General features: G+C 47.4%; 1 protein-coding gene across 3 annotated transcripts in view; it reads right to left on the bottom strand.

The window, feature by feature from the left end:
- Positions 1-27159, bottom strand: part of TOX2 (TOX high mobility group box family member 2) — a 154511-nt gene that overhangs the window by 7467 nt on the left and 119885 nt on the right. For all 3 annotated transcript variants that reach the window (XM_018057894.1, XM_018057895.1, XM_018057896.1), the window contains one exon: positions 442-681. In XM_018057894.1, the coding sequence (XP_017913383.1) occupies positions 442-681 (240 nt within the window). The remainder of the gene's footprint in view (positions 1-441; positions 682-27159) is intronic.

The raw sequence follows: 27159 nt of genomic DNA, 5'->3' as shown, positions 1-27159 counted from the left end.
GAGCTGGACAGGTGGTGAACTCTCATTCCCTGGCATGTTCTTGAAGAAGCAGGACAACCCCTGGTTCCAGGGATATGCGGGGGGTCATGTCCCCAATGGGAGGTTGTTTTTAATGCTCCCTCCCACAGTGATGCCCAGAGGTGTCCTGTGCTGGGCCGCACATCTCTGTGGACCTCCTGAAAGGTCAGAGTGGCCTCAAAATGTGGCCCTGAGGATCTTGCCAATGCCATCAATGCCACTGAAATGACCCACTGGCCATTGAGGAATTAGATGTCATCATGTTTTCCCAGAATTTTCCTTGTATTCTGACAACGGGGACAGTTATACTCTTGTAGTCTTTTCTAGAGGTAGGCGATGCCCATTTCCCCACAGGGCCTGTCCCTTGCTGACGGGAAGGCAATCTAAGGCATCTGAAGCCTTCGCATCTCTAGCCCCACGTACCTTGAAATGTGCCTCCGATTCCTCCTCCTGAGTTGAACTGGAGGGAGAGGGGGTCGCTGACTTGCTCCCTGGGGGTGATGGGGAGCTGTGGGCGATGCCGCTCCGGATGCCCATCTGAGAAATGAGCTGGGACTGGCTGAGGGCGCTCATGTGGCTGGCCAGCATCGCCGGGCGGCCCAGCAGGGGCCCTGGTCGGCCCGAGTCATAGGCAGCAACCTCCGAGTGGACCATCTCCTGGATCTTAGAGAGGAGGAGATTGTGTGCCGAGTTAGAAAGGGCCAGCACATTGGCATTGTCAGACTCAGAGGAGGGGGTCCGCTCTGACCTGTGGCTTCCTCAGGGACCCCTGCACGACTCGGTGCACCCCTGGGGGGCGCCATTCTGCTGACAGTCACCCTCGACGTCTAGACGGTCAGCATCTCAGCCCTCGTGAGAAAGCCCAGTTCAGTTGTGAATAAGTTACTTGATGATATTGGATCTTCCCTCCTGAAACATGGTATATCTTTGCACATATTCCCTGTACAGCATAACAGCAAAGAACAGAGATGCTGGAAGCCGCCTGCACTTTGAAATCTGGTTCCGCTTGTACGCTGGGTGACTTTGGCAAAGTTATTAACCTCTCTGTGCCTCAGGCTTTACATCTGAAAAATGTGGATAATGATTAAACCTACCTTCTAGGGATGTTAAGGATTAAATATGCCTGGCACATGGTAAGCCCTATATTGTATAAGGGTTTGTTAAATACAAAAGATAAATAAATCCCTTAAGAACGTTTGCAGTTTCCTCCCGCCGCCACAGGTCAGTAGTTTTCTTACTATCTATTCCCCAGGATATTTTCTAACTGGTTATTTTTGGAATATAAAGAAAACTACTGAGTTTGACATACAGGCACTTCTCGTACTAATCATATTTAGAACAGTGTGTATTTTTCACCTAAATATTATATATGTATATAGATACACACGCACTGTTCAGTGAAGCATACCAATTTGCATATTCTTGTAGTTACTTTCATTTCCTTTAAATTTGTGGTCAAATTCTAATTTCTAATCTCATATCTGTGTTTTCCTTTTACTTTTTATTAGAGAAGTTCATCAGTTTTCTATTTTATTTTGTGGGATTTTTTTTTCCTCCTTAAAAGAATCAAATCTGAAATTTGTTTATCAGGTCCACTCTTTCTCTGCTTTCTAATTCTTTACTTATCTTTATTCATCTCTTTATAGTATCTTTATCTAATTCTTTTATATTTATTAATCTCTTCTTCTGCTTTTGTAGATTGGTTGGTGTTGCTTCCCCCTCAATTCTCAGTCACATCTTCAATTCATTATTTTCATCCTCGATGTTTAGAAATATGTTTCATGCTATGAATTTCCCTCTGAACATGACCTTAGCTTTTCCCAGACTTCATCTCATGAGATTATCATTATTATTCTTTTTGACATACTTATTCCTAAATTTTACTTTAAATTTCCTCTCCCATGGAACTGATGTTTAAGAAGACTTTTGGAATTTCTGAGGTTAAAATTTTTTGTTGTTTCTTTCCTTTTTGCTATTCATTTCTCATAACAAAAGTGATCAAAGAATATAATCTGTACTATTTGTACTTTAGAGAATTTATTCCGGTTTCCTTGGGGACCCAAACATGCTTATTTTTTAATATTCCTTTTTTTATTGTAGTAAAACATGCATAACATGAAACTTACATTATAACTATTTTTAAGTCTACAGTTCAATGGCATCAAGTCCATTCACATAACCATCACCACCATCCAACCACAGAACTCTTTTCATCTGGCAAAACTAAAGCTTGGTACGCCTTCAATACCCCTCCCCATTCCTGCTCATTCTGCCCCTGGTAGCCACCCTTCTACTTCTGTCTCTATGAGCCTGACTATTCTATGTACTTCACTTAGTAGAATCATACAGTATTTGCCCTTTTGTGTCTGGTTTATTCCATTTAGAGGCCTCCCAGGTGGCTCAGTGGTAAAGAATCTGCCTGTCAAGCAGGAGACGTGTGTTCAGTCCCTGGGTCGGGAAGATTTCCTGGAGAAGGAAATAGCAATCCACTTCAGTATTCTGAAATCCCGTAGAGGAGCCTGGGAAGCTACAGTCTATGGGGTCGCAAAGAGCTGGACACGACTTAGCAACTAAACAACCACAGTATTCCACTTAGCGTAATGTTTTCAAGGTTCACTCATGTTCTCCCATGTGTCAAAATTTCCTCCCTTTTAAAGACTGAACACTAATTCCCCTGTATGAATATACTGGACTTCCCAGGTGGCCCAGTGGGTAAAAAATCCACCTGCAAGGCAGCAGGCACAGGAGACACAGGTTCCATCCCTGGGTTGGGAAGAGCCCCTCGAGGGGGCATGGCAACCCACTCCAGTACTCCTGCCTGGAGAATCCCATGGGCAGAGGAGCCTTGTGGGCTCCAGCCCATAGGGAGGCAAAGAGCTGGACACGACTGAAGTGACCGAGCACACACATGCATGAATATACTACATTTTGTTTATCCATTCATTCATCATCCGTTTGGGTTGTTTCTACTTATTGTAAAGGATGCTGCTTTGAACACTGTGGTACACATATCTGTTTGAGTCCCTGCTTTCTTTTTTAAAATTTCTATTGGAGTATAGTTGCTTTACAATGTTGTGTTAGTTTCTGTTGTGGAGCAAACTGAGATCAGTTATACGTATACATGTATAATATATCCACTCTTTTCAAGATTCCCTTCCCATTTAGGTCATCACAGAGCACTGAGTTCCCTGGGTTACACAGCAGGTTCTCATGAACCCTCTATTTCATACATAGTAGTGATACATGTCAATCTCAATCTCCAAACTCTTTCCACTCCCCAAAGATGTTCACATTTTGTGTACATTTCACAGTATTTGGCGCTGTGTTTGCAGATTAATAGTGTAGCATTTCTCTGTCCTGTCAGTGATGATTATTTCGATTCCTTTGGTTTGTCTAAAGTGAAAGTAGAAGTCGCTCAGTCGTGTCTGACTATTTGTGACCCCACGGGTTATGCAGTCCATGGAATTCTCCAGGCCAGAATACTGGAGTGGGTAGCCTTTCCCTTCTCCAGGGGATCTTCCCAACCCAGCGATCGAACCCAGGTCTCCCACAGTGCAGGCGGATTCTTTACCAGTTGAGCCACGAGGGAAGCCCCAAAACACTAGCCTGGGTAGCCTAGCCATTCTCCAGTGGATCTTCCAGACCCAGGAATCGAACGGGGTCTCCTGTGTTGCAGGCGGATTCTTTACCAACTGAGCTATCAGGGAAGCCCCTTTGTTTGTCTAAGTTGCCAATAACTTTTCTGCTTCCATCAAAATCTTTCTTTGAAGCTTTTGTTTTGGGAATTTGATATTGGTTTTTACATTTTACAATGTTGTTCAGCCACAGAAAAGAAGGAAACCCTGCCTTCTGTGGCAGTGTGGACAGTCCTTGAGGGCATTATGCTGAGTGAGATGAGCGAGAGGAGAAAGACAAATCCTTTGTGTTCTCACTCCTACCTGACTGGCGCAGTTGGTAAAGGACCTGCCTGCCGATGCAGGCAGACGTAAGAGATAAGGGTTCAAGCCCTGGGTTGGGAAGATCCCCTGGAGTAGAAAATGGCAACTCACTCCAATATTGTCTGAAAAATTCCATGGACAGAGGAGCCTGGTGGGTTACAATCCATGGGGTCACAAAGAGTCAAACACCACTGAGATACACACACACACACACACACACACACACACACACACACACACACACACACAGTAGAATGGTGGTTGCCCAGGGGTTGGGGGAAATGGGTGAAGGTTTTCAAAAGTCAAAATTTCTAGCTATATAATGAATAAATTCTGGGGACCTCATGTATAGTATGGTGATTATAATTAACAATACTTTATTATATAGTTGGGGAACTTCCCTGGTGGCTCAGACAGTAAAGCGTCTACCCGCAATGCGAAAGACCTGGGTTCAATCCCTGGGTCAGGAAGATCCTCTGGAGAAGGAAATGGCAACCCACTCCAGGACTCTTGCCTGGAAAATCCCATGGATGGAGGAGCCTGGTGGGCTACAGTCCATGGGGTCGCAAAGGGTTGGACACGACTGAGCAAGCAACTTCACTACTATACAGTTAAAAGCTATTAAAAGACTAGATCCTAAAAGTTATCACCACACACACACTTATTGTGGTAATTATTTTACATTCCCTGGTGCCTCAGTTGGTAAAGAATCCGCCTGCAATGTGGAAGACCTGGATTTGATCCCTGGGTTGGGAAGATCCCCGGGGAGAAGGGAAAGGCGAGAATTCCATGGGCTATATAGTCCATGGGATCGCAAAGAGTTGGACACGACTGAGTGACTTTCACTTCACTTCACTTCATATACATGCATCAAATCATCAAGCTGTATCCCTTAAACTTAAATATGTGAAATCTCGATAATATCTCAATAAAGCTGGAAAAAATTTTAAACACTTTAAAAAAAGAGTAGGCTTTAAAATCTATTCTCTCAGCACCCCTTTTCCATCCCAACATGTATACACTTTTCTTTCCGTGAGTTTTAAACAAGGGCCTGACATTATTTCTTCAAGGGCAAATTAACCTTGGGGCTCTGTGTTTAGGGCTTGCTGTCTGTTTCTTTCTTTCTTTCTTTTTTTTTCCTTCCTGGCTGCCTGCTTTAGAATTCTTCAATCAGATACTCCTGACTCAGGAGTTTAATATATGACCAACACTTGATAATGGCAGACTTCGAATTTTTGCAAATTTTCTAAGTCTGAAATGCTCCCAAAGTTGTTCTAATTTGCACTGCCCTAGAGAAGTCAGACATCTTTTCATTTATTTCCTGGACATCTGGGTTTCTGTTTATACTACTGGTGGGGGTATAAACTAGTAAGATACACACTTTAGGAAGCAATCTGATGATACATATCCTATAATCTAGCAAATCTACCACCAAGATATAAAGCACTTTCCCACATACACAAGAACACATATATACTGCAGAAAATTTTAAAGACTTTGAAATGGGCAAATGAATGCCTTTTCAATGGCATCTTAGGTGTTGGCTTAGGGTCATCTGTTTCTATATTTTGTCTTTGACTAGGCTATGGGCTTCCCAGGTTGAGCTAGTGGTAAAGGACCTGCCTGCCAATGCAGGAGACATAAGAGACATGGGTTCGATCCCTGGGTGGGGAAGATCCCCTGGAGGAGGGCATGGCAACCCATTCCAGTATTCTTGCCTGGAGAATCCCACAGACAAGGAGCCTGGCAGGCCACAGTCCATAAGGTAGCGGAATCAGACACGGCTGAGTGACTGAGCATGCACACAGGCTATCTGCTGTTTCACAAATTTAGTTGTGACACGTGGGATCTTTAGTTCATATAAACTCTTCATTGTGACATGTGGGATCTAGTTCCCTGGCCAGGGATTGAACCCAGGCCCCCTGCATTGGGAGTGTGGAGTCTAAGCCACTGGACTACCAGAAAAGTCCCCCTTGCCTTTTTTTTTAAAAAAAGGTGTTTTTATTTTATTTTATTTATTTTTGGGCTACATGGCATGTGGAATCTTAGCTCACCGACCAGGAATCAAACCCGCACCCCCTGTGTTGGAAGTGCAAAGTCTTAAGTACTGGACCACCAGGGAAGTCCCTATTTTACAACTTTGTATGCTGTACAAAAATGATATTAGTGCAACTTATTTTTTATCATTAATTTTTTAAAGAAATTGTGGTAAAATACACATAGGATTCCCCAGCGGCTCAGCAGTAAAGAAACCGTTTGCAATACAAGAGACCTGAGTTTGATCCCTGGGTTGGGAAAGATCCCTTGGCGAAGGAAGTGGCAACCCACTCCAGTATTCTTACCTGGAAAATCCCATAGACAGAGGAGCCTGGTGGGCTACAGTCCATAGGGTCACAAAGAGTTGGACATGACTGAGCACAGAAACCCACACATAGGATGAGATTTACCGTCTTAACGATTTTGAAGCACAGAGTGCAGTGGCATTCATATAGCCGCATTGCTGTGTTCCTGTCACTACAATCCATCTCCAGAGCTCTTTTCATCTCGCAAACCTAAGACTCTGGATCTATCAAGCCATAACTTCCTGATTCCTTCCTCCCTGAAGTCCTTGGCAACCATTATTTTACTACTATGAAATTTGACTTGTATTCTATGAATTTGATTATACTAGGTACCTCCTGAAGTGGAATCATACAGTTCCTTTTCTTTTGTGACTGGCTTACTTCACTTAGCATAATATGCTAATGGTCATCCATGTTGTAGCGTGCATCACAATTTCCTTCCTTTTAAAGGCCAAATAAAATTCCATTATATGCATATACTGCATTTTGTTTATCCATTCATCTATGGATGGACACTTGGTTGCTTCCACATTTTGGCCACTGTGAATAATGCTGCTATGAACGTGGATGTCCAAATACCTCTTCAAGACCCTGCTATCAATTCTTTTGGCTATGTACCCAGAAACAGAATTGTTGGATCATATAGTGATTCTATTTTTAATTTTTGAGGAGCCGCCATATTGTTATCCTAAGGGCTTGCGCCATCTTATATTCCTACCACTAGTGAACAAATGTTCTAGTTGTTCCACATCCTTGCCAACACTTTTTTTCTCTCTCTCCCTTTATTTATTTATTTTTTTGATAGTAACCATCCTTATAGGTGTGAGGTGAAATGCAACTGACCGTTGTGCATAAAAAGGCAAAAAATGTTGTCTCGTAGAGGTACTAATTGATCTTACCATGTAGAAAAGAAGAACCTGAACATTATATTCTTGCTCTATAGATATCAATCAGTTTTGCATTTATTATAAAATTTATTTCAGCACTCTTGATTGCTTATATACATACTCATTCATTAGATTCTCCTTTGAGCCGGTTATAATATTTTACTGGCTTCTTCATTAATGAATAAACTAAATAAACTGATGTTTCATTTTATATTTATATGAGAGTTATGATATTACCTTTCAAAAATGACACATTACAACAAAGTTTGTTATGGCATCTTTTAACTTCAGAAAAATTGGAAATAATCTGAATGTTTGCTAGTTGGGAAATGGTGGAAATTTGTGAGCTATTCACACAATGGAATTCTGTGCAGAGTTCAAGCAAATGGCGTGGAGGCACACCTACCAATGATGATGAACTCAAACCAATGCTGAGTGGAGAGTTTCAGAAGGAGGCACACAGTAGAACAGCTTTACGTAGGCATTCAAGACATAAAACATCACTGTAAAGTGTTTATATAGGATCTGAATAGAGACTTTTAATCGTATCCAATTCTTCATGATCCCATGGACTATAGCCCACCAGGCTAATCAGTCCATGGAGTTTTCCAGGCCAGAATACTGGAGTGGGTAGCCGTTCCCTTCTCCAGGGGATCTTCCCGACCCAGGAATGGAATTTGGGTCTCCTGCGTTGCAGACAGATTCTTCACCACCTGAGCCACTAGGGAAGCCCAAAATGTATTTATAGACTTATAAAAATGTAATAAAGGCCTGAAAACACCTTCTGTGGTGCAAGTGTGCTGAAGTCTTTACTCTGTGGATCCCGATTCCTCTCCTTCAGTAAGCAACACACACAAGAAGCCTTGTCTCAGGCCTGAGGCATCCTCCATCTGGTCAACTGGTCTACCTTTCTGTGGCAGCATCTCACTGGCATTGAATCACGCTCACTTCTTTCCCATCTTTAAGCGAAAACCTCCCTTATTTCCAAGGCTCCTAAAGACTTCTGCCCCAACTTTTCCCAGCACAGTCAGCTTCCTCCCTGTCACTAGGCCCTCCCCTCCCACCAGCAGCTGGTCATCTAGTATCCTCATTACTACCAATACCACTTAATCATCTTCACCTTCCTCACTGCTGGCCTCATCAGAGGAGGAAGAGGAGAAACTGTTGTTAAGCATTTAATATGTGCCAGAAGCAGTGCTAAGTTTTTCCATCTATGGCCCATTTAATCATCAAATAAGGTGGATAATATCATCTACTAAAGCCAAGACTCAGACAGGTTCAGAGACTTGCCCATGATCACACAGTTACTGCAGGTGGAGCTGGGTTTCCCTAGACCATTGTACTTTCTCTCTAAGCTATGACACCTTCCCCAAAGACACCCCTCAGTCCCTGACTCCAAGAACTGCTGCCTCTCCAGGCAGCCCTCTTCCCTCTGTCCAGGGCCTGGCTCCTGGTTGCCCAACTACCTCACCAGCCTCTCCTTTCTGGTCTTTTCCAGCCCACTCCTTCAACGCTGGCATTCCTCTAGCTTTATCTGACTTTCCCTCCTTTCTTCCAGGCCCCCTGGGTGAGTCGTGGCTTCTGCATAGATGCCTACAGGTAGGGGGCATTTCCCAGAGATGATTCCAAATTCCCATATCCTGCCTAAGAAAGTGTTTTGGTTAAAGCCAATTTTAGAATTTGGAAGGAAAAAAGGTGAGCTCACAGGAACAGTACACAGAAATGGTCAGACAATGTCAATCCCTCCACACATTCTAGAATTCTCCATCAGCTCACAGGACACTTTCCCCAATCAGAATTCACCCTGGCGAACTGTTGGACAACCATTGCCTTTTGTCCTAATCAACTACAGCAGATGCTGTGAGGAGCCTGCCCGTTTGCCTCTGGCCTACTTTGGAGGTCCCCCCGCCCCAGTCCAAGGGTTATTGCACCTGCTGATGGCTTCCTGCATCTCCCTTCCTGAGAGTGTTTTCTGTCCAAAGAAGTTGGAAGTGCTGAACCCAGAAGTAACCCTCAACCCCCAAGGGACAGCAGTTTGTGGATAAAACCTCAGCATCCCCTGCTCAAGAGGACAATTCTGAGTTGCATCCCATACACTTCTTGGAGGGTCCAGAACAGGATTCCAGGTGGTCACAGCTCACCACTCTGCCCTTTCCTGGCTTTCTTCCCTTCCTGTCCCTTTTCCCTTCTTCCTTCCCAGAGCATCCTGGGATTACCCCCAAGCAAACTATGTGCACCTAAACATTTGTGTTGGAATCTGCTTTATGGGGGATCCCAAATGGGGGTCACAAATTAAGACACCAGCCCTCCTCTTGGCTCCCAGCAAAGCTTCTTCAAGCCCAGGTGCTCTGCTGGCCACCAGAGTGACCCTTCAGGAGTATAATCGTCTCTTCCCTGCTCAGAAGCTTCCTGTAGCTCCCTCACGACCTGCTGGCATGGTTCTACCCTTGTAGGATGCCCCCACCCTCTGCACCATCTCTTTCCTCCCAACCTCTCCAGGTTCTTCCCAGAGCTTCCTGGGACATGTGGGCTTCTCCCTAGAATGGAGACTGCTTCCTCCATGGCTCACTGGTCCTTTCTTCTGTATTATCATCTTCGAGGCTAATCTGAAACATCACCTCCTCAGAGAAGCCTTCCCTGACCTCTCCCCCTCCTCCCTCCTTTGGCCACGACTTTTACCTGGGCCTACCCCAAGGCTCATCCTGGTGGGGAGGGAGCATCTGCTTATGTGCAGAGATATAACGTGCTTCCCCAGCACCAAGCAGGTGGCCCAGGCCACAGCTGGCGCTTATGAGATGGCTGGTAACTAAATGAACCAAGCCTCCTGCTCGTCTCATGGAAACATATGGTCACGTCCAGGAGCCACATCTGAGCCTCTCCCGGAAGGATGAAACAGAGGAAATGGTAAGGCGGCGGCGCTGTGAACATAATTAGGTTCTCCTGGCTTAATAGAGTCTCAGGGCTGCAGGACACAAAGGTGTTTTTCCGCAAAGCTTCATTTGCAATCTCTATGGAGAGCAACCCAGATGCTGAAGACACCCCCACATAGCAGGGGGAGAAGCAGTCACACCCGTCTCCTTCCCGCTTTCTGCTGATTCACGGCTGCACATCCGCCCTGCTTCCTCTGAGGCAGGGACAAGATGTCATTCAATACGACCTCACGCTCTGCCCAGGGACTTGGAGTTTTTTTTCTGGAGGCAACAGTGGCTCTGCTTAATTCTCTCATTGAAACCTCTACCTCAGCTCCAAAGGGTCTGGGAACTCCTCCTTATTTCTGAGCACAATCAAACCCCAAAGGAAAATGAACAAGCCACTGACCATCATTTTACAATCCCTTCCATAGTCTCAGAGGAGCTCTTTCCAACAGATACTAATACCTCTGTTTCATAGAAGATGGTAAGAATAGTCATAATAATACCAATACTTACTATCATAGTAAGTGCTATGTCCCAGGCATTGTGGTAGGAGCTTCATGAACAAACTTTGCCATAAACCCTCCTATCGTCTCCCTTTTATAATAAAGATGCTGAAACCCAGAGAGGGTAAGTAACTTTCCCAAGGTCACACAGCTAGGTAGTGGGAAAGTCAGAATTCTTGCTGTCTTCAAAGACTGAGATCATTTTACTGCATTCGCTGATCTTTTTTTTTTTAATGTTTTTAAATTTTATTTACTTATTTTGGGCCCCACTGGGTCATCATTGCTGCATGTAGGCTTTTCTCTAGCTGTGGGGAGCAGGGCTACTCTCTAGCTGCGGTGTGCAGGTTTCTTACTGAGGCGGCTTCTCTTGTTGCAGAGCACAGACTCAAGGGCACTCGGGCTTCAGCAGTTGCAGCTGGAGGGCTCTAGAGCAAGGGCTCAGTAGCTGTGACACACAGGCTTAGTTTCCCTGCAGTATACCCACAGGTCTCAACACCTCTAAGACGGGTGGAGGGCAATGAACCCGCTCTCACAGGGCAGGTGTAAGGAGCCAATGAAAAGAGAGCATTGTAGAGAACCTGGCACACAGTAGATCTTCAACCCGAGAGGTTTCCTTTCCTTCATGCCCTCATGGACTTGCTCAGGGTGGAAGCTTCAATTGGATCTCAATTGGGCTAAGAGGGCAGAAGCAATGGCAGTTTCTGGAATATGACAGAAATATGCAAGAAGCCAAGAGGAGGCAGTGATGGCAATAAAAATAACAGCACAAGGCCTGGCATAGGGCTGGTGCTTCAAAGATATCTGTCCTAGTTGTTAGACCAGGAGTTGGGAAACTTCTTATGTAAAAGGCCAGATATTAAATATTTTAGGCTCTGTGGACCAGATGCAAGTACTCAATTCTCCCATTATAGCACAAAAAGCAGTCACAGACAAGAAGTCAATGAATGGGCATGGCCACGTTTCAATAAAACTTTATTTATAAAAACAAGTGGAGGGCCAGGTTTGACTTATAGACATGGATTGCCAACCCCTTGAATGCTGTTAAGTAAATAGAAATGGTGACAGAAGCACTACTCTGTATTTGGCAGTTAACATCTGCCAGGCAGTGACCTGACTACATTTCATTCTCACCCAGTCATGGGAGGAAGGTGTGTTTATCAGGAGCATTTTACAAAGGAGGAAGCTGAGGCTCAGAAAAGTGCCTGAGGTCAACAGTGGTAAGTGGCAGAGCTGGGGTTTGAATTAAGGGTTGACTAGTTCCCTGTGTCTTCAGGTACTACCTCACCCTCCTGCTCAGCCCTGTCCTAGAACACAGCTGCTCAGTATGCTGCCCCGGGCCCAACCCCGCCCTGGCCACCAGCTGGGCTCTTGCTCTGACTCATATCACAGCTTCTTATCAAATCAGAAAGGTCTGGAAGAGCGGCAGAGACCTTTGGCCATTGTCCTCTGACTCTGAGCTCCCGTGGCTGTCTTGAGCCTCTTTCTCATGCCCTCAACTGGGCCTCTGCCTTCAGCTGCTCTCATCAGAACTGCCTCTGTGGTCCTTTTACTTCTTAAGTCCTCCTCCTGTTACTTATTCATTCAACAAACCTCCCCTGAGGGCTGCTATGTCTGAGATCCTGGGATAGAACCAGGGGACTAAGAACACCCCACCTGGGGTGCACAGTCTGACGGGGAGGCAAAGATGCAGCCACACAGTTTCAACCGGTGCAAGAGCATGGTTGTGTAGGAGGATCTGGGGAAGGGGACAGAGAGGAGCCCCTCCAATGGCTGGAGAGCCAGCAAACCTTCCCACAAGAAAGACTCTGAGCTGCTCTTGGAGGCGAGGTCTGCAGAAGACAAGAGCAGGTGGATGGTGTTGCCACACGTGCAAAGGCACAGAGGCATGGAGCAGTGTGATGGCTCCACTTGACTGGCTACAGGGTACCCAGACATCTGACCAAACATTATCCTGGATGTGTCTGTGAGGGTGTTTCTGGATGAGATTAACATCTGAACCAGCAGACTGAGGAAGCAGCCTGCCTTCCCCAATGTGGGTTCAATTCAGTTCAGTTCAGTTGCTCAGTCGTGTCCGACTCTTTGCGACTCCATGGACTACAGCACGCAATGTGGGTGGGTATCATCTAATTAACTGAAGACTCAAACAGAACAAAAAGGCTGAGTAAGCTGGATTTAGAAAAGGCAGAGGAACCAGAGATCAAATTGCCAACATCTGCTGGATCATCGAAAAAGCAAGAGAGTTCCAGAAAAACATCTACTTTTGCTTTATTGTCTACGCCGAAGCCTTTGACTGTGTGAATCACAACAAACTGTGGAAAATTCTTCAAGAGAGGGGAATGCCAGACCACCCGACCTGCCCCCTGAGAAATCTGTATGCAGGTCAAGAAGCAATAGTTAGAATTGGACATGGAACAACAGACTGGTTCCAAATTGGGAAAGGAGTACGTAAAGGCTATATATTGTCACCCTGCTTATTTAACTTATATGCAGATGGATGAAGCACTTAACTTATATAAGATGCTAGGATGGATGAAGCACAAGCTGGAATCAAGATTACCAGGAGAAACATCAATAATGTCAGATATGCAGATGACACCACCCTTATTGCAGAAAGAGAAAAACTAAACAGCCTCTTGATGAAAGTGAAAGAGGAGAGTGAGAAAGTTGGCTTAAAACTCAACATTCAGAAAATGAAGATCACAGCATCTGGTCCCATCACTTCATGGCAAATAGATGGGAAAACAAAGAAAACAGTGAGAGATTTTATTTTCTTGGGCTCCAAAGTCACTGCAGATGGTGACTGCAGCCATGAAATGAAAAGACGTTTACTCTTTAGAAGAAAGGCTATGACCAACCTAGACAGCATATTAAAAAGCAGAGACATTACCAACAAAAGTCCATTTAGTCAAAGCTATGGTTTTTCCAGGAGTCATGTATGGATGTGAGAATTGGACTATAAAGAAAGCTGAATGCCAAAGAATTGATGCTTTTGAACTGTGGTGTTGGAGAAGACTCTTGAGAGTCCCTTGGACTGCAAGGAGATCCAACCAGTCAATCCTAAAGGAAATTAGTCCTGAATATTAATTGGAAGGACTGATGCTGGAGCTGAAACTCCAATACTTTGGCCACTTGATGCAAAGAACCAACTCATTGGAAAAGACCCTGACGCTGAGAAAGATTGAAGGTGGGAGGAGAAGGGGACGACAGAGGATGAGATGGTTGGATGGCATCACCGATGTGATGGACATGAGTTTGAGCAAGTTCCAGTAGTTGGTGATGGACAGGGAAGCCTGGAGTGCTGCAGTCCATGGAGTCACAAAGAGCTGGACACAACTGAGTGACTGAACTGAACTGAACTGAAGAGCGAGCCTGCCTCCTGAGTGCTGGGACAGCAGAGCCACACTGCCAAATCTCCTGGGCCTCCAGCCTGCTGACCACAGATCCTGGGAAGAGCAGGAGATGAGGATGAAGGGGTAGTGGAGGCTAGGATGTGCAGAGCCGAGATGCGGGGACGGTGCCTGCCAGATGAGAGCTTCAGGCAGAGGTGGGTCAGAAGCCAGGTCTGTGCACCGACAGCCACCAGGGTGTCCTGTGATTTAGGCAGAACTGCCTTCCTGGAGGAAAGCTGTCCCAGGACTCTGAGAAGCAGCAGAGACCCTGTGTGGCAGTTTCCCATCGCTGTTGCAACAGATTACCACAAACGAACACCAACTCATTACTGTACAGTTCTGGAGGCCAGGGTCCGTCTCACTGGGCTAAGCTCAAGGTGTGGGTAGGGCTGGTATGTCTCCATGATTGTTTTTCTTTAGGATGGATGTGGTCCTTACTCTTGGGCTGGTGGCTTTGCATCACGTGGCCTTTTCTCTCTCTGCTTCCATTATCACATCAGCTATTCCGAATGCTGGACCCCCTGCCTGCCTCTTACAAGGACTCTTGCTTACATCATTGAAGTGAAGTGAAGTGAAGTCACTCAGGCGTGTTTGACTCTTTGAAACCCCGTTGATTGTAGCCCACCAAGCTCCTCCGTCCATGGGATTCTCCAGGCAAGAACACCAGAGTACATTGCCATTTCCTTCTCCAGGGGAACTTCCCGACCCAGGGATCGAACCCAGGTCTCCCACATTGCAGGCAGACGCTTTTAACCTCTGAGCCACATTGGGTCCATCCAAATAACCCAGAATAATCTCCCCATGTCAAGGTTTAAACTTAATCACAACTGCAAAATCCTTTTTGCTGTATAAGGTAATATATTCAAAGGCTTCCAAGATTTGGCCTGGCCATCTCGAGGTGGGGGTTTTCTTTAGTTACCTCACCCCAGAATCAGTGATGTGGACAGTCACAACCAAAGCTCCCCCAGATCGACATTCCTAGGGATACAGCACTCTCTGAAGCTTCCTCAGGCTTTAAGAGTCAAATATCACAAAACTCTTTTCTTGGCCATGCCATGAGGCATTCAGGATCTTAGTTCCCCAACCAGGGATCGAACCTGTGTTTCCTGAAGTGGAAGCACAGAGTCCTAACCACTGGACAGCTAGGAAGTCACAGAAAACTTTTTTTTTTTTTTTTTTAAGAAAAAAAACTCCAGCACGAGGACTTTCCTGGTGCTACAGTGGTTAAGAATCTGTCTGCCAATGCAGGGGATACAAGTTGAATCCCTGGTGGTAGAACTAAGATCCCATATGCTTCAGGGCAATGAAGCCTGTGCACCACAAACTATTGAGCCCATGCTTTAGCCCCTGCAAGCCGCAACTAGACAACTCACTGCAATGAGAAGCCCGCCCACTGCAACTAGAGAGAGATCCCGCTCGCTGCAACTAGAGAAAACCCGTGAGTTGCAACGAAGACCGAGTGCAGCCAAAAATAAATAAAGTATAAAACTCCAGCACAGAAGAGATAGGGAGCCAATAGGAAGCATTCCTCAGCGCCTGCCTCTTGCCCTGAAGCCTCATCAGTGAGTATTTCTAATAAACTTTCATGCTTGGCGGGAGATCCGTCGCACACTGACAAATTTCTCCAGAAATCTGAGATGTCTTGTTCAGAGTAATAGCTACAGTGCCCAGGTGCCCAGCTGCTATTGTAAAATCAGTAAGCATTTAATTGAAACAAACGACTATAATAATAGTACATTATCCCTGCAGGCTGAGCACCATCACAGTTTTAATTATTGAGTTAAGCGTCAGACTAATTTATCCTTGAAAGCAACAGCCCCGTTCCTGGTTACAGTGATCATCCCGTTATGAATATGAAGGCACCAGCAGGGAAGGATCTAAATGGAAAGCCATTTGTCCTCTTAGGGGCTGGTTTTGTCTTTGAAGAAAGGTTTGCAAACACAGGATGCTGAGACACTGGGATTGTCCTGCTGGGGGTGTGAGATTTCTGCTGGGCTGGGATTTCTCCTAGGGGGTGGGGTCCTCAGGCTTCCCCTCTCTAGGATGCAAGCTCTTACTCCTCTGGATGGAGCCTGCACTAGCCCCCAGCTTCACTCTGCGTTAAGGCCTGAGTCTTAACCAAGTTATATGCTTCTGGACCCAGAGAAGAGAATGACAACGCACTTCGGTATTGCTGGGGCTTCCTGGTTCAGAGGGTAAAGAGTCTGCCTGCAAAGTGGGAGACCCAGGTTCGGGTCTCCCTGGGTCGGGAAGATTCCCTGGAGAAGGGAACGGCTACCCATTCAGGTATTCTTGCCTGGAAAATTCCATGGACAGAGGAGCCTGGCGGGCTACAGTCCATGGGGTCGCAGAGAGTCAGGCACGACTGAGTGACTAACACTTTCACTTATGTTTCACGCTTCTGAAACAACCCACCACCATCACTACCACGCATACCACTCTGGTCTCTCCCTATTGGTTTTTTCCTCATTCATTCCACTCCAGCACCCGTACCTCCTACCATCCCTCGCACAGCCAAGCTCAGGGCCCTCCTCTGGCTCAGTGTGATGCCCTCTAGTGGACATCTGCCAATATTTGGAGATACTTTTATTTACAATAGGAGACCTGGGTTTGATCCCTGGGTTGGGAAGATCGCCTGGAGGAGGGAAAGGCTACCCACTCCAATATTCTAGCCTGGAGAATTCTAGGATCACAAAGAGTCAGACACGACTGAGCCACTTTCAGTTTCACTTTTTTTTTCAGTTAACGACTAGGAGATGCTACTGGCATCTAGTAGGCTGGTCGTTGTTCGGTAGCTAACTCGTGTCCAACACTTTGTGACCCCATGGACTGCAGCATGCCAGGCTTCCCTCTCTTTCACTATCTCCCAGAGTTTGCTCAAACTCACGTTCATTGAGTCAGATGTCCATTGAATAGGTCAGGGATGCTGCTAAACATCCTACTAGGCATGGAACAGCTCCCCACCATGGAGAACTACCCAGCCCCATATGCCAAGAGTGCCAAGGGTGGGCCACTTGGAAGTTTAGCCATTGCCTTTGTTCAGATGTTCCTCCCCACCTGCAGGAACACCCACCTGCCTTACTCCCTCATCTCCTTCCAGTCTTCGTTCAAACCTCCCCTTACCTGAGGCCTTCCCTGACCATCCCATCTAACGCTGCAACCTATCCCCACCCCTCCCCCCTCCTGCCTTCCCAAGCCCCTTTGGACCACTCTTCTTTGTCTTCCTTCCAAAGCACTGACCACCGGTGAACACACCATCTGACTTCTTCGTTAACTGTCTCTCTCATCGTGCTCCCCCTGCCAGGATGTACTTTCCACCTGAGCAGACAGCTGTGTTTCGTTCACAGATGCTTGTACTGGAAGCGCACTTGCCACAGAGCAGGATGTTGGTTGAGTGAACTGTCTGCTCAATCTCCTTCTTCCTGCATCTCTTCCGCCTCCAGGTCAGCCAGGGCCACCTCCTCCTCATCTCCCACACCCACCCCTCTTGCCCAGGTTCAGGGCCTGGGACAATTAATTTTATTTTTTACTTATTTGGGGGACTGCACTGAGTCCCTGTTGCTGCTCAAAGGCTTTCTCAAGTTGTGGCGAGCGAGGGCTACTCTCTAGTTGCAGTGCATGGGGTTTAGTTGCCCCGAGGCGTGTGGGATCTTCCTGGACCAGGGCTCGAACCCATATCCCCTGCATTGACAGGCAGATTCTTAACCACTAGACCACCAGGGAAGTCCTGGGAAAATTAATGTGTCAACTTGACTGGGCTAACAGATGCCCAGGTGCTGGTAAAATGTTATTTCTGGGTGTCTGTGAGGGTGTTTCCAGAAGTGATTAGCATTTGAAATCTGTCTGCTGAGTAAAAAAGAAGGCCCTCCTCAATGTAAGTGGGCATCAGACAGTCCACTGAGGACCCAAATAGGATAAAAAGGCAGAGGAAGGGCGAACTCTCTCTTCTTGAGCAGGGACATCCATCTTCTCCTGCCCTCAGTCACTGGGGCTCATGATTTCAGGTCTTTGGACTTGGACTGAATTCTATCATCAGCTTTCCTGGTTCTTTAGCCAGCAGACAGCCAATTATGGGACTTCTTGGTCTCCAAAACCACAAGAGCCAATTCTTGTAATAAATTTCCTCTTCCAGGTATCTATCTATGTCCTGTTGGTTACGTCTCCTTGGAGAACCCTGACTGGCACATAGCTCATTTCTTTTTCCTGGACAATGAAACATCTCTTGCTGGGCTGCCCAGGGGTGTCTCCAGAAAGTGTTTTGGGGGTTACTCCCATGAGCCACAAGTGATGTTCTTGGTTCCTTGAGGGCAGAAACTGAGGCCTGTAATCTCTTCAAGTCCCAGGGTCCAGAGGGCACTGCCTCTGAGCCACAGACCCTGGGACACAGGGAAGGCAGCTACAGGCCCTGTCATTCAGGAAAGGCCACCAAATCCAGCAGAGGGACAGCTGAGCGAATCCATGATTTACTATTAATGCACTCGCCCATTCAATGAGTGCCGTGTGTCCCCTATAACCTGTGCTCCCGGGACACAAACTACCCCATCCCTGTGAACGGGCAGAGGGGGCACCACGTGGAAGCCCTGCTCATGCACAGGTGATTCTTCTAGAGCGTGAATATTTTGTGCCACCAAGGAACAGCCTCAGAATGCAGGCAATGCTAATCCAGCCAAACTCAGTGAGCAGTGGAGGAGTCAGTACTCCTCAGCAGTCAGAGGAGTACTCCTCTGGCCCACAGGTCCTACCATCTAACTCTCGTCCCATCTGGCCACACATCCTGGCATGAAAGTATCTCCCAGTCTTCGTGCATTTTGCTGTAACCCAGTGGTGAAGAGGTATCTTTACATACCCTTCCATCAAGCCACCCACCCAGTTCTCACTGAGAGTTTATCTGGTAAGGGTTTACCATGGATCTATCCACTGTGCAAGAATCTGCATTAGGGATCATTATGATTTTCTAACTACAAAGCTGCAGAGGTCTTGAGAGCCCTGTTTTTCCCATAAGCTCTGTTTTTAGGATTTTGCAGCATCTCTCATCACAGCAGAACCATCTATATTGATTGTGTGTGTGCACGCATGCTCAGCCATGTCCAACTCTTGCGACCCCATGGACATGTAGCCCGCCAGGCTCCTCAGTCCATGGGATTTCCCAGGTAAGGATACTGGAGTGGGTTGCCATTTCCTACTCCAGGGGATCTTCCCAGACCAGGGATCGAACTGGCATCTCCTGCATTCAGGCGGATTCTGTGCAGATTCTGAGACTCGCAGGAAGCCCATGTGTATGGACGAGGTATCTGCTGTGTGCTCAGCTCTGCACTGGGGATTCACAGTGACTAAAACAGGTGTGGTTCCTGCCCCAGGAGCTGATGGTCTTATGGAGGAGACACATTGATCAATTCCACGCCTAAATCAAGGTGCAGTCACAACAGTGATGAGTGCTGAAAGGAAAGCTAAAGCCACAGGGATCGTTTGAGGCAGACTGGAAATCCAGAAAGGAATCTAGAAAGGAATTCAGAAAGGATTCCAGAAAGCCTGGCTGGGATGAAGGAGAGTGGGGAGGGGTGAGAAGGGCAGGGAAGGATGAGACTGAGATGCAAGAAGGGGCCTGGCTGGAGCAGGACTGGAATGCCAAGTGAAGACCTTCAGATTTCATTCCATCACTGGGAGTCCAGAAAAGCAGATCAGTGACTTGAATTTTACAAAGGCGAGCTTGGCTGCTATGTGGCAGGTGGCAGCTCCCAGGTCAAAAGTGACACAACCACCATCACAGATTCGGAAAGACGGAAGGTAAGAGATGGCTATCAGAGACACAGAGGGAGAGAGGCAGGATTCCGGACAGGTCATGGCAAAGGGTCAAGGATGACACTGGACAGCCAGTGATGTTCCTGGGCTGGTCACGAGGGAGAAAAGGCAGGTCCAGCCACGTGGGGAAGAGCAGACACCTGTGACCAGGCTGAGCTCTGGCACAGCATCGAAGTGGGGTCTCCACGCGGGGATGGTCGATCACGTGGTCTGATAAGTAGGGGACTAAGCAGTGGAAACTGGCCTGGGGTCCTAGAGGTACCCAGCCACAACGGAGGATCAGGCAGGGCGTTGGGGGCTGAGAAGAGGCCTGGAAGGGAGGCCGGGAGGGGGTGTTCTGAGCAGTAAAGGACCTCAGGAGCCTCACTGTCACACTGAGGAGGCAGAGGAGCAGGGCTGTTCCAAGAAGGAGTGGTGAGTTGATCTAACTGAGCTAAATGTCAAGTGTTGGCTTTGGCAATGCGAAGGCCACCGGGGCCCTAAACTACTACCAGGTTTCATATTCGGGGTGGGGTGGGCAGAGGCCAGAGTGAATGCGAGGGGAAGGAATACAGACAACCTGGGCCAATGACTCCTTCTGGAAGCTCTGCTGGGTGAGATGGGATAGCAGGACAGTGTCAAAGGATGCCTTTCTATTTAGATGCCGCAGCGCAATCCGGGAGGGCAGGTGTTCCTGTCACAGGAACGCCCTCGTGGGGACCTTCACTGCAGAACTGATGCGGGGCATCCTGGCTCTGCCACTCACGGGTCACGTTCTCATCCTGTCTCCAGCGATCCTTTTAACAGCCCCGTGAGGCGGAGGCTGCAGCCTCCACTTTACAGAGGAGCCCACGGAGTCTCAGAGGGGAATCAACTGCTCCATGTCCACAGCTCAGATGGAGCAGGGCCAAGTCCCACCCCAGGTCTGCCTGACCCCACATCTGAGCTCTTCTCAGCACTGAGGGTGGAGGGTGCAGCGTGGGCTGGGCGGGCCCGGGGTTAGAGTGCCCGAGGGAACGGTTCTGTTATCTGCCTTGTTTTGACTACTGCCGGACTCCTCTGTGTCTCTGTGAAGGACTGGGAGGGGCCGACTATCCACCAGGAAACTGCTATGGTTAAAGCAAGACTGGAGGCAAAGCCTGGGGCCTGGAGTCAGCACGATGGTCGTCCCTGAGCCCCAAGGCACTCCTAGCACTGGGGACATACTGGGGTCAAGGCAGGGATGCAGCTCGGGGAGCCCCCAGGGGCACATGAGAGGCGAGGGGTTTGGTCCTGCAGGTGGCGGGAGCCTAAGCAGCTGTGAGGAGTTGACAGTCTGGCAGATTCCCTGTGCTCAGGATAAGAGGCCAGAGCGGGGTCAGGAGGTAGGCAGGGCAGATGTGACGGACGAGGGACAGCTGAGGAGGGAGCCAGCAGCCTCGGTCACGGGAGGCCGATAACCAAAATGACCTGTCCAACTGTGAATCCTCCATCTTCCTGAACTTGATCTTCGGTTCCTACTGGAAGGAGGCCTGGTGCCCCTGCCCATAGCCGTGCGGTTGAGCCTTGTTCCGGGAAGATGCCTCTGCTGAGCTGTTAGCCAGCCTCGCTTCCCCATCTAGGGGGCAGGACGGGTGTCTTTTACTCCCCTATCTCCTTGTCTGTCTCTCTGTCTTCCCCACTGGATGTAAGCGCCACGAATCAGGGACTCATCTGCCCAAGGCTTGGGAGCATGCCTGGTACACATTAGATGCTCAATAAAAGCGTACAGAATGAATGAAGAAACACAGGAGGGAATCATGATGAAATAAAGCTGAGAAATTTCCTACGTCCTATTCAAAGTCTCGCAGCTTTAAGCACCGGAGTCAAGATTTAGGACCCGAAAAGGGGGTTATTTCCTCCCAGCAATGAGTTCCCTGAGGACAGACAGACACCCCTTCTTCATTCCTAGTCCAGACCCCACGCCTATTACCAGCTCAGCCCCATCCCCACACCAGACCACTTGGCGAGGACTCCGCCAGACCCCTGTCCTCAAGCACCGCCCTCTGGGGCAGCTCTGACCTGCGGGCCCAGCTCCCTCTGCTGAGAACCCAGTTTGCCTCCCAAAGCCTGACTCGCTTTACAGGACTCTGCTCAAATGTGAGCACCTCCAGGGAGGCCTCTTGGGCTCGCCACCTAAACCAGGGTCCCCAGGTGATTGCCTCTCACGCATCTTGCTATTTATTTTTATTTTCCTTGTCATGTCCAGAATCATACATTCACCAGCGTGCAGACATGGTCCTGGTCATGTGCTTCATCCATGAAGGTGGGGACCGTGGCTACTCTCCTTGGAATTGTTTCTCTAGTGCCCAGCCCCAGGCCTGGCACCCAGCAGGCATTGGGTAGATGTAGGAGTGAACCAAGGAGGCCTGGGAGCTCTGGGCTCCACAGTGGCAACCTCCGGAAGCCAGGCCCATGGAGGCTGAGGCCCCCCGTGAGACCCGCCTCCCAGTCCTCCTCTCCAAGCATCGAGGCACAGCTAGGTCGCCGGTTCCTTCAAGCCTCTCCCCGCCCGGCCACCGCTGGCTGCCCCCACATACATGGCAGCTTCCTGCTTCTTCGCCTTTGCTTATGCTGTTCCTTCTGCTAGTGGTGACCTCGCCCATCCCCACGGGTCTAGAGACTGGCTGAGGTCAGCTGGTCCCAGTGTGCCCCTGCAGACCCGAGTGACCTTGCTTAACCTATTTCCTCTCTCTCAGTTCAGTTCAGTTCAGTCGCTCTCTCTGGGCTTCCTCAATTGAGGGCCTCCAAACGAAATCAGATTTGCATTTCAGAAAGCTGCACTAGTGGTCCTGGTGGGGAGGCACCAGCTCTTGAATGAACCAGAGGGAGACAGACGGAGGCAGGAGACAAGTTCAGAGGCTTCTGTACCAGACCCAGGCCTGACTAGGGGATGCTGAGTTGGGGTGCGGCAGTGGGCCTGAAGCCGGGAGCAGAGGAAGTAAGAGGGACTCAGAAGGTAGGCCCAGCATGGCTCAGAAACTGCTGGAAGGTGGCGGGACCCCAGGTGAGAGGGAAAGGCAAGGAAAGGGAAGGGTTACTCACTCCCCTCCCCCTGAATGGGGAACATTCTACATTCTGAATTAACACATGTGCTAATTAAAACCATCTTTCCAGAGAATTTATGATAGGATATTCCAAGCTAATTATGAATTCTCTGTAGCAGATCCTGAGCAGTGTGCTAATGTGGTGTTGAAATCTCTTTGGCCACCCTCGTTTAAATTATTCATCAGGCCCTGCAACAGTTGTGAACTGTAATTTAAACAGTCAGCTCATGAATATTCAATTAACACAACAAACACTGGCATGTTTTACTGCCTTGCCGCTCAATATTTTGTATCCTCGCCCGTGTTTACATGTTTTTATGAACTCTCGAGAACAGCGCTGCCTGTTGAAGTCCCTGGTTAAGGGGAGATTGAAATGCTGGGGAGGGGCCGGGAGGCAGCCGACATTATTTCTGACAAACTTTCTCAGAAGAGTTGCGGGTGATCAGGCTGGAAGGGTCCAGAGATGGGGGCCCAGAGAGGGCAAGGACTGGCCCTGAGGTTGCACAGTAGATCCAAGGCACAGAAGTGCACGGTGGTTCCCACTGCCTAATTCAACACAAATTCACTGATGAAGTGGGTCTAAAGACATCTGGCTTTGAGTCAACATGAGGGACATACGAGGAGGCCAGGCCTTTCCTGCTCCCCAGCTTCCTAAGGGCCATGGGCAAATGCTGCCAAAGCAGGAACAACCGTTCAGGGTTAACAGGCTGGATTAGAATCCAGGCTGAAAATCAGAGCTCCCAGCCCCCTCCATGGCCAGGTCAGAGGAACGTGCGCCTCCTCTCCCCACTGTGAGCCCCTGCCACCTGTAAATAGTTTTTCAGCTTTCACAAATGGCTCCTCCTTCATCCTCGCATCCTCCCATGAGGCAGGAACTATGCTGATTCCCATTTTATGAGAAGATTGAGACTCAAGAGGGCTTGCCCAGGGCAGAGTTCTCCTCTCCTCCCTCTCCTGACACCACACCCTCCAAAAGTCATTTTCACAGCTCCTAAGGAACCCATCTCAAGAGGGTTTTATAATAGAGAAAAGTCAGAAATAGCCTAAACATCTGTCAATAAAATACTGGTTACATTCACAATGAGATATCCATAAATTGAATGTTAGGCCACCAGGAAAAATAAGGGCACGTCCTATAATTATGGGCGTGGAAATACATGCACTGCCTACTGTTGTAGAAAATCATCAGGTCACAGAACGGCTCCAACAGAAGAGACTAGAAACTACAGGAAATGGTACTGTATCATGGTTCTTTTTATGTAAATCACGTGTGTAAGTCACAAGTTCAGTTCAGTTCAGTTGCTCAGCCATGTCCGATTCTTTGTGACCCTATGGACTGCAGCACGCCACGCTTCCCTGTCCATCACCAACTCCTGGAGTTTACTCAAACTCATGTCCATTGAGTTGGTGATGCCATCCAACTATCTCATCCTCTGTTGGCCCCTTCTCCTCCCACCTTCAATCTTTCCCAGTATAAGGGTCTTTTCAAATAAGTGAGTTCTTCGCATCAGGTGGCCAAAGTATTGGAGTTTCAGCTTTAGCATCAGTCCTTCCAATGAATATTCAGTACCGATTTCCTTTAGGATGGACTGGTTGGATCTCCTTGCAGTCCAAGGGACTCTCAAGAGTCTTCTCCAATACCACCGTTCAAAAGCATCAAGTCTTTAGCACTCAGCCATTTTTTTAAACAGTCCAACTCTCACATCCGTACATGACCAATGGAAAAACCATAGCCTTGACTAGACAGACCTTTGTTGGCAAAGTAATGTCTCTGCTTTTTAATATGCCGTCTAGGTTGGTCATAACTTTTCTTCCAAGGAGTAAGCGTCTTTTAATTTCATGGCCGCAGTCACCATCTGCAGTGATTTTGGAGCCCCCCAAAGTAAAGTCTGTCACTGTTTCCACTGTTTCCCCATCTATTTGCCATGAAGTGATGGGATCAGATGGCATGATCTTAGCTTTCACAAAGCTATGACGAAAAGGATACTTCGCGAACCATTAGTCTAATCATGGTTATCTGTGGATGGTGCAGGTTTTCATTGTTTTTTTTTTTTTTTTGGCTGCACCACACAGGTGGTGCCAGTGGTGAAGAATCCTCATATCAATGCAGGAGACTTAAGAGATGCAGGTTTGATCTCTGGGTTGGGAAGATTCCCTGGAGAAGGAAATGGCAACCCGCTCCAGTATTCTTGCCTGGGAAAGCTCATGGACAGAGGAGCCTGGAGGGCTACGATCCATACGGTCACACAGAGTTGGACATGACTGAGGCTATTTAGCCCACACACAGCATGTGGGATCCTAGTTCCTTGACCAGGGATCAAACCTGGGCCCTCAGCTGTGAAAGTGCAGAGTTCTAGTCACTGGACCACCAAGGAATTCCCAATGGTGCTGTTTTAACAGTTTTATTTCTTCATTGTATTTGCTTGTGCTTAAAACTAACACCCCCAAAAGATGTCCTTTTCATTATAGGGGACTGGAATGCAAAAGTAGGAAGTCAAGAAACACCTGGAGTGACAGGCAAATTTGGCCTTGGAATGCAGAATGAAGCAGGGCAAAGACTAATAGAGTTTTGCCAAGAAAATTCACTGGTCATAGCAAACACCCTCTTCCAACAACACAAGAGAAGACTCTACACATGGACATCACCAGATGGTCAACACTGAAATCAGATTGATTATATTCTTTGCAGCCAAAGATGGAGAAGCTCTATACAGTCAGCAAAAACAAGACCGGGAGCTGACTGTGGCTCAGATCATGAACTCCTTATTGCCAAATTCAGACTTAAATTGAAGAAAGTAGGGAAAACCACTAGACCATTTAGGTATGACCTAAATCAAATCCCTTATGATTATACAGTGGAAGTGAGAAATAGATTTAAGGGCCTAGATCTGATAGATAGAGTGCCTGATGAACTATGGAATGAGGTTCGTGACATTGTACAGGAGACAGGAATCAAGACCATCCCCATGGAAAAGAAATGCAAAAAAGCAAAATGGCTGTCTGGGGAGGCCTTACAAATAGCTGTGAAAAGAAGAGAAGCAAAAAGCAAAGGAGAAAAGGAAAGATACAAGCATCTGAATGCAGAGTTCCAAAGAGTAGCAAGAAGAGGTAAGAAAGCCTTCTTCAGCCATCAATGCAAAGAAATAGAGGAAAAGAACAGAATGGGAAAGACTAGAGATCTCTTCAAGAAAATTAGAGACACCAAGGGAACATTTCATGCAAAGATGAGCTCGATAAAGGACAGAAATGGTATAGACCTAACAGAAGCAGAAGATATTAAGAAGAGGTGGCAAGAATACACAGAAGAACTGTACCAAAAAGATCTTCATGACCCGGATAATCACGATGGTGTGATCACTCATCTAGAGCCAGACATCCTGGAATGTGAAGTCTAGTGGGCCTTGGAAAGCATTGCTACGAACAAAGCTAGTGGAGGTGATGGAATTCCAGTGGCGCTATTTCAAATCCTGAAAGATGATGCTGGGAAAGCACTGTACTCAATATGCCAGCAAGTTTGGAAAACTCAGCAGTGGCCACAGGACTGGAAAAGGTCAGTTTTCATTCCAATCCCAAAGAAAGGAAATGCCAAAGAATGCTCAAACTACCACACAACTGCACTCATCTCACACGCTAGTAAAGTAATGCTCAAAATTCTCCAAGCCAGGCTTCAACAATATGTGAACCGTGAACTTCCTGATGTTCAAGCTGGTTTTAGAAAAGGCAGAGGAACCAGAGATCAAATTGCCAACATCCGCTGGTTCATCGAAAAGGCAAGAGAGTTCCAGAAAAACATCTATTTCTGCTTTATTGACTGTCAAAGCCTTTGACTGTGTGGATCACAAGAAACTGTGGAAAATTCTGAAAGAGATGGGAATTCTGAAAGAGAATGCTCAAACTACCACACCACCTGACCTGCCTCTTGAGAAATCTGTATGCAGGTCAGGAAGCAACAGTTAGAACTGGACATGGAACAACAGACTGGTTCCAAATAGGAAAAGGAGAACGTCAAGGCTGTATATCGTCACCCTGCTTATTTAACTTCTATGCAGAGTACATCATGAGAAACTCTGGGCTGGAAGAAGCACAAGCTGGAATCAAGATTGCCGGGAGAAATAGCAATAACCTCAGATATGCAGATGACACCACCCTTATGGCAGAAAGTGAAGAGGAACTAAAAAGCCTCTTGATGAAAGTGAGAGAGGAGAGTGAAAAAGTTGGCTTAAAGCTCAACATTCAGAAAAGGAAGATCATGGCATCTGGTCCCATCACTTCATGGGAAATAGATGGGGAAACAGTGGAAACAGTGTCAGATTTTATTTTTCTG

Source organism: Capra hircus, chromosome 13 (genome assembly GCF_001704415.2).
Source record: "Capra hircus breed San Clemente chromosome 13, ASM170441v1, whole genome shotgun sequence".
NCBI classification, from domain to species: Eukaryota; Metazoa; Chordata; class Mammalia; order Artiodactyla; family Bovidae; genus Capra; species Capra hircus.
This window is presented reverse-complemented; position numbering and strand designations above follow the sequence as displayed.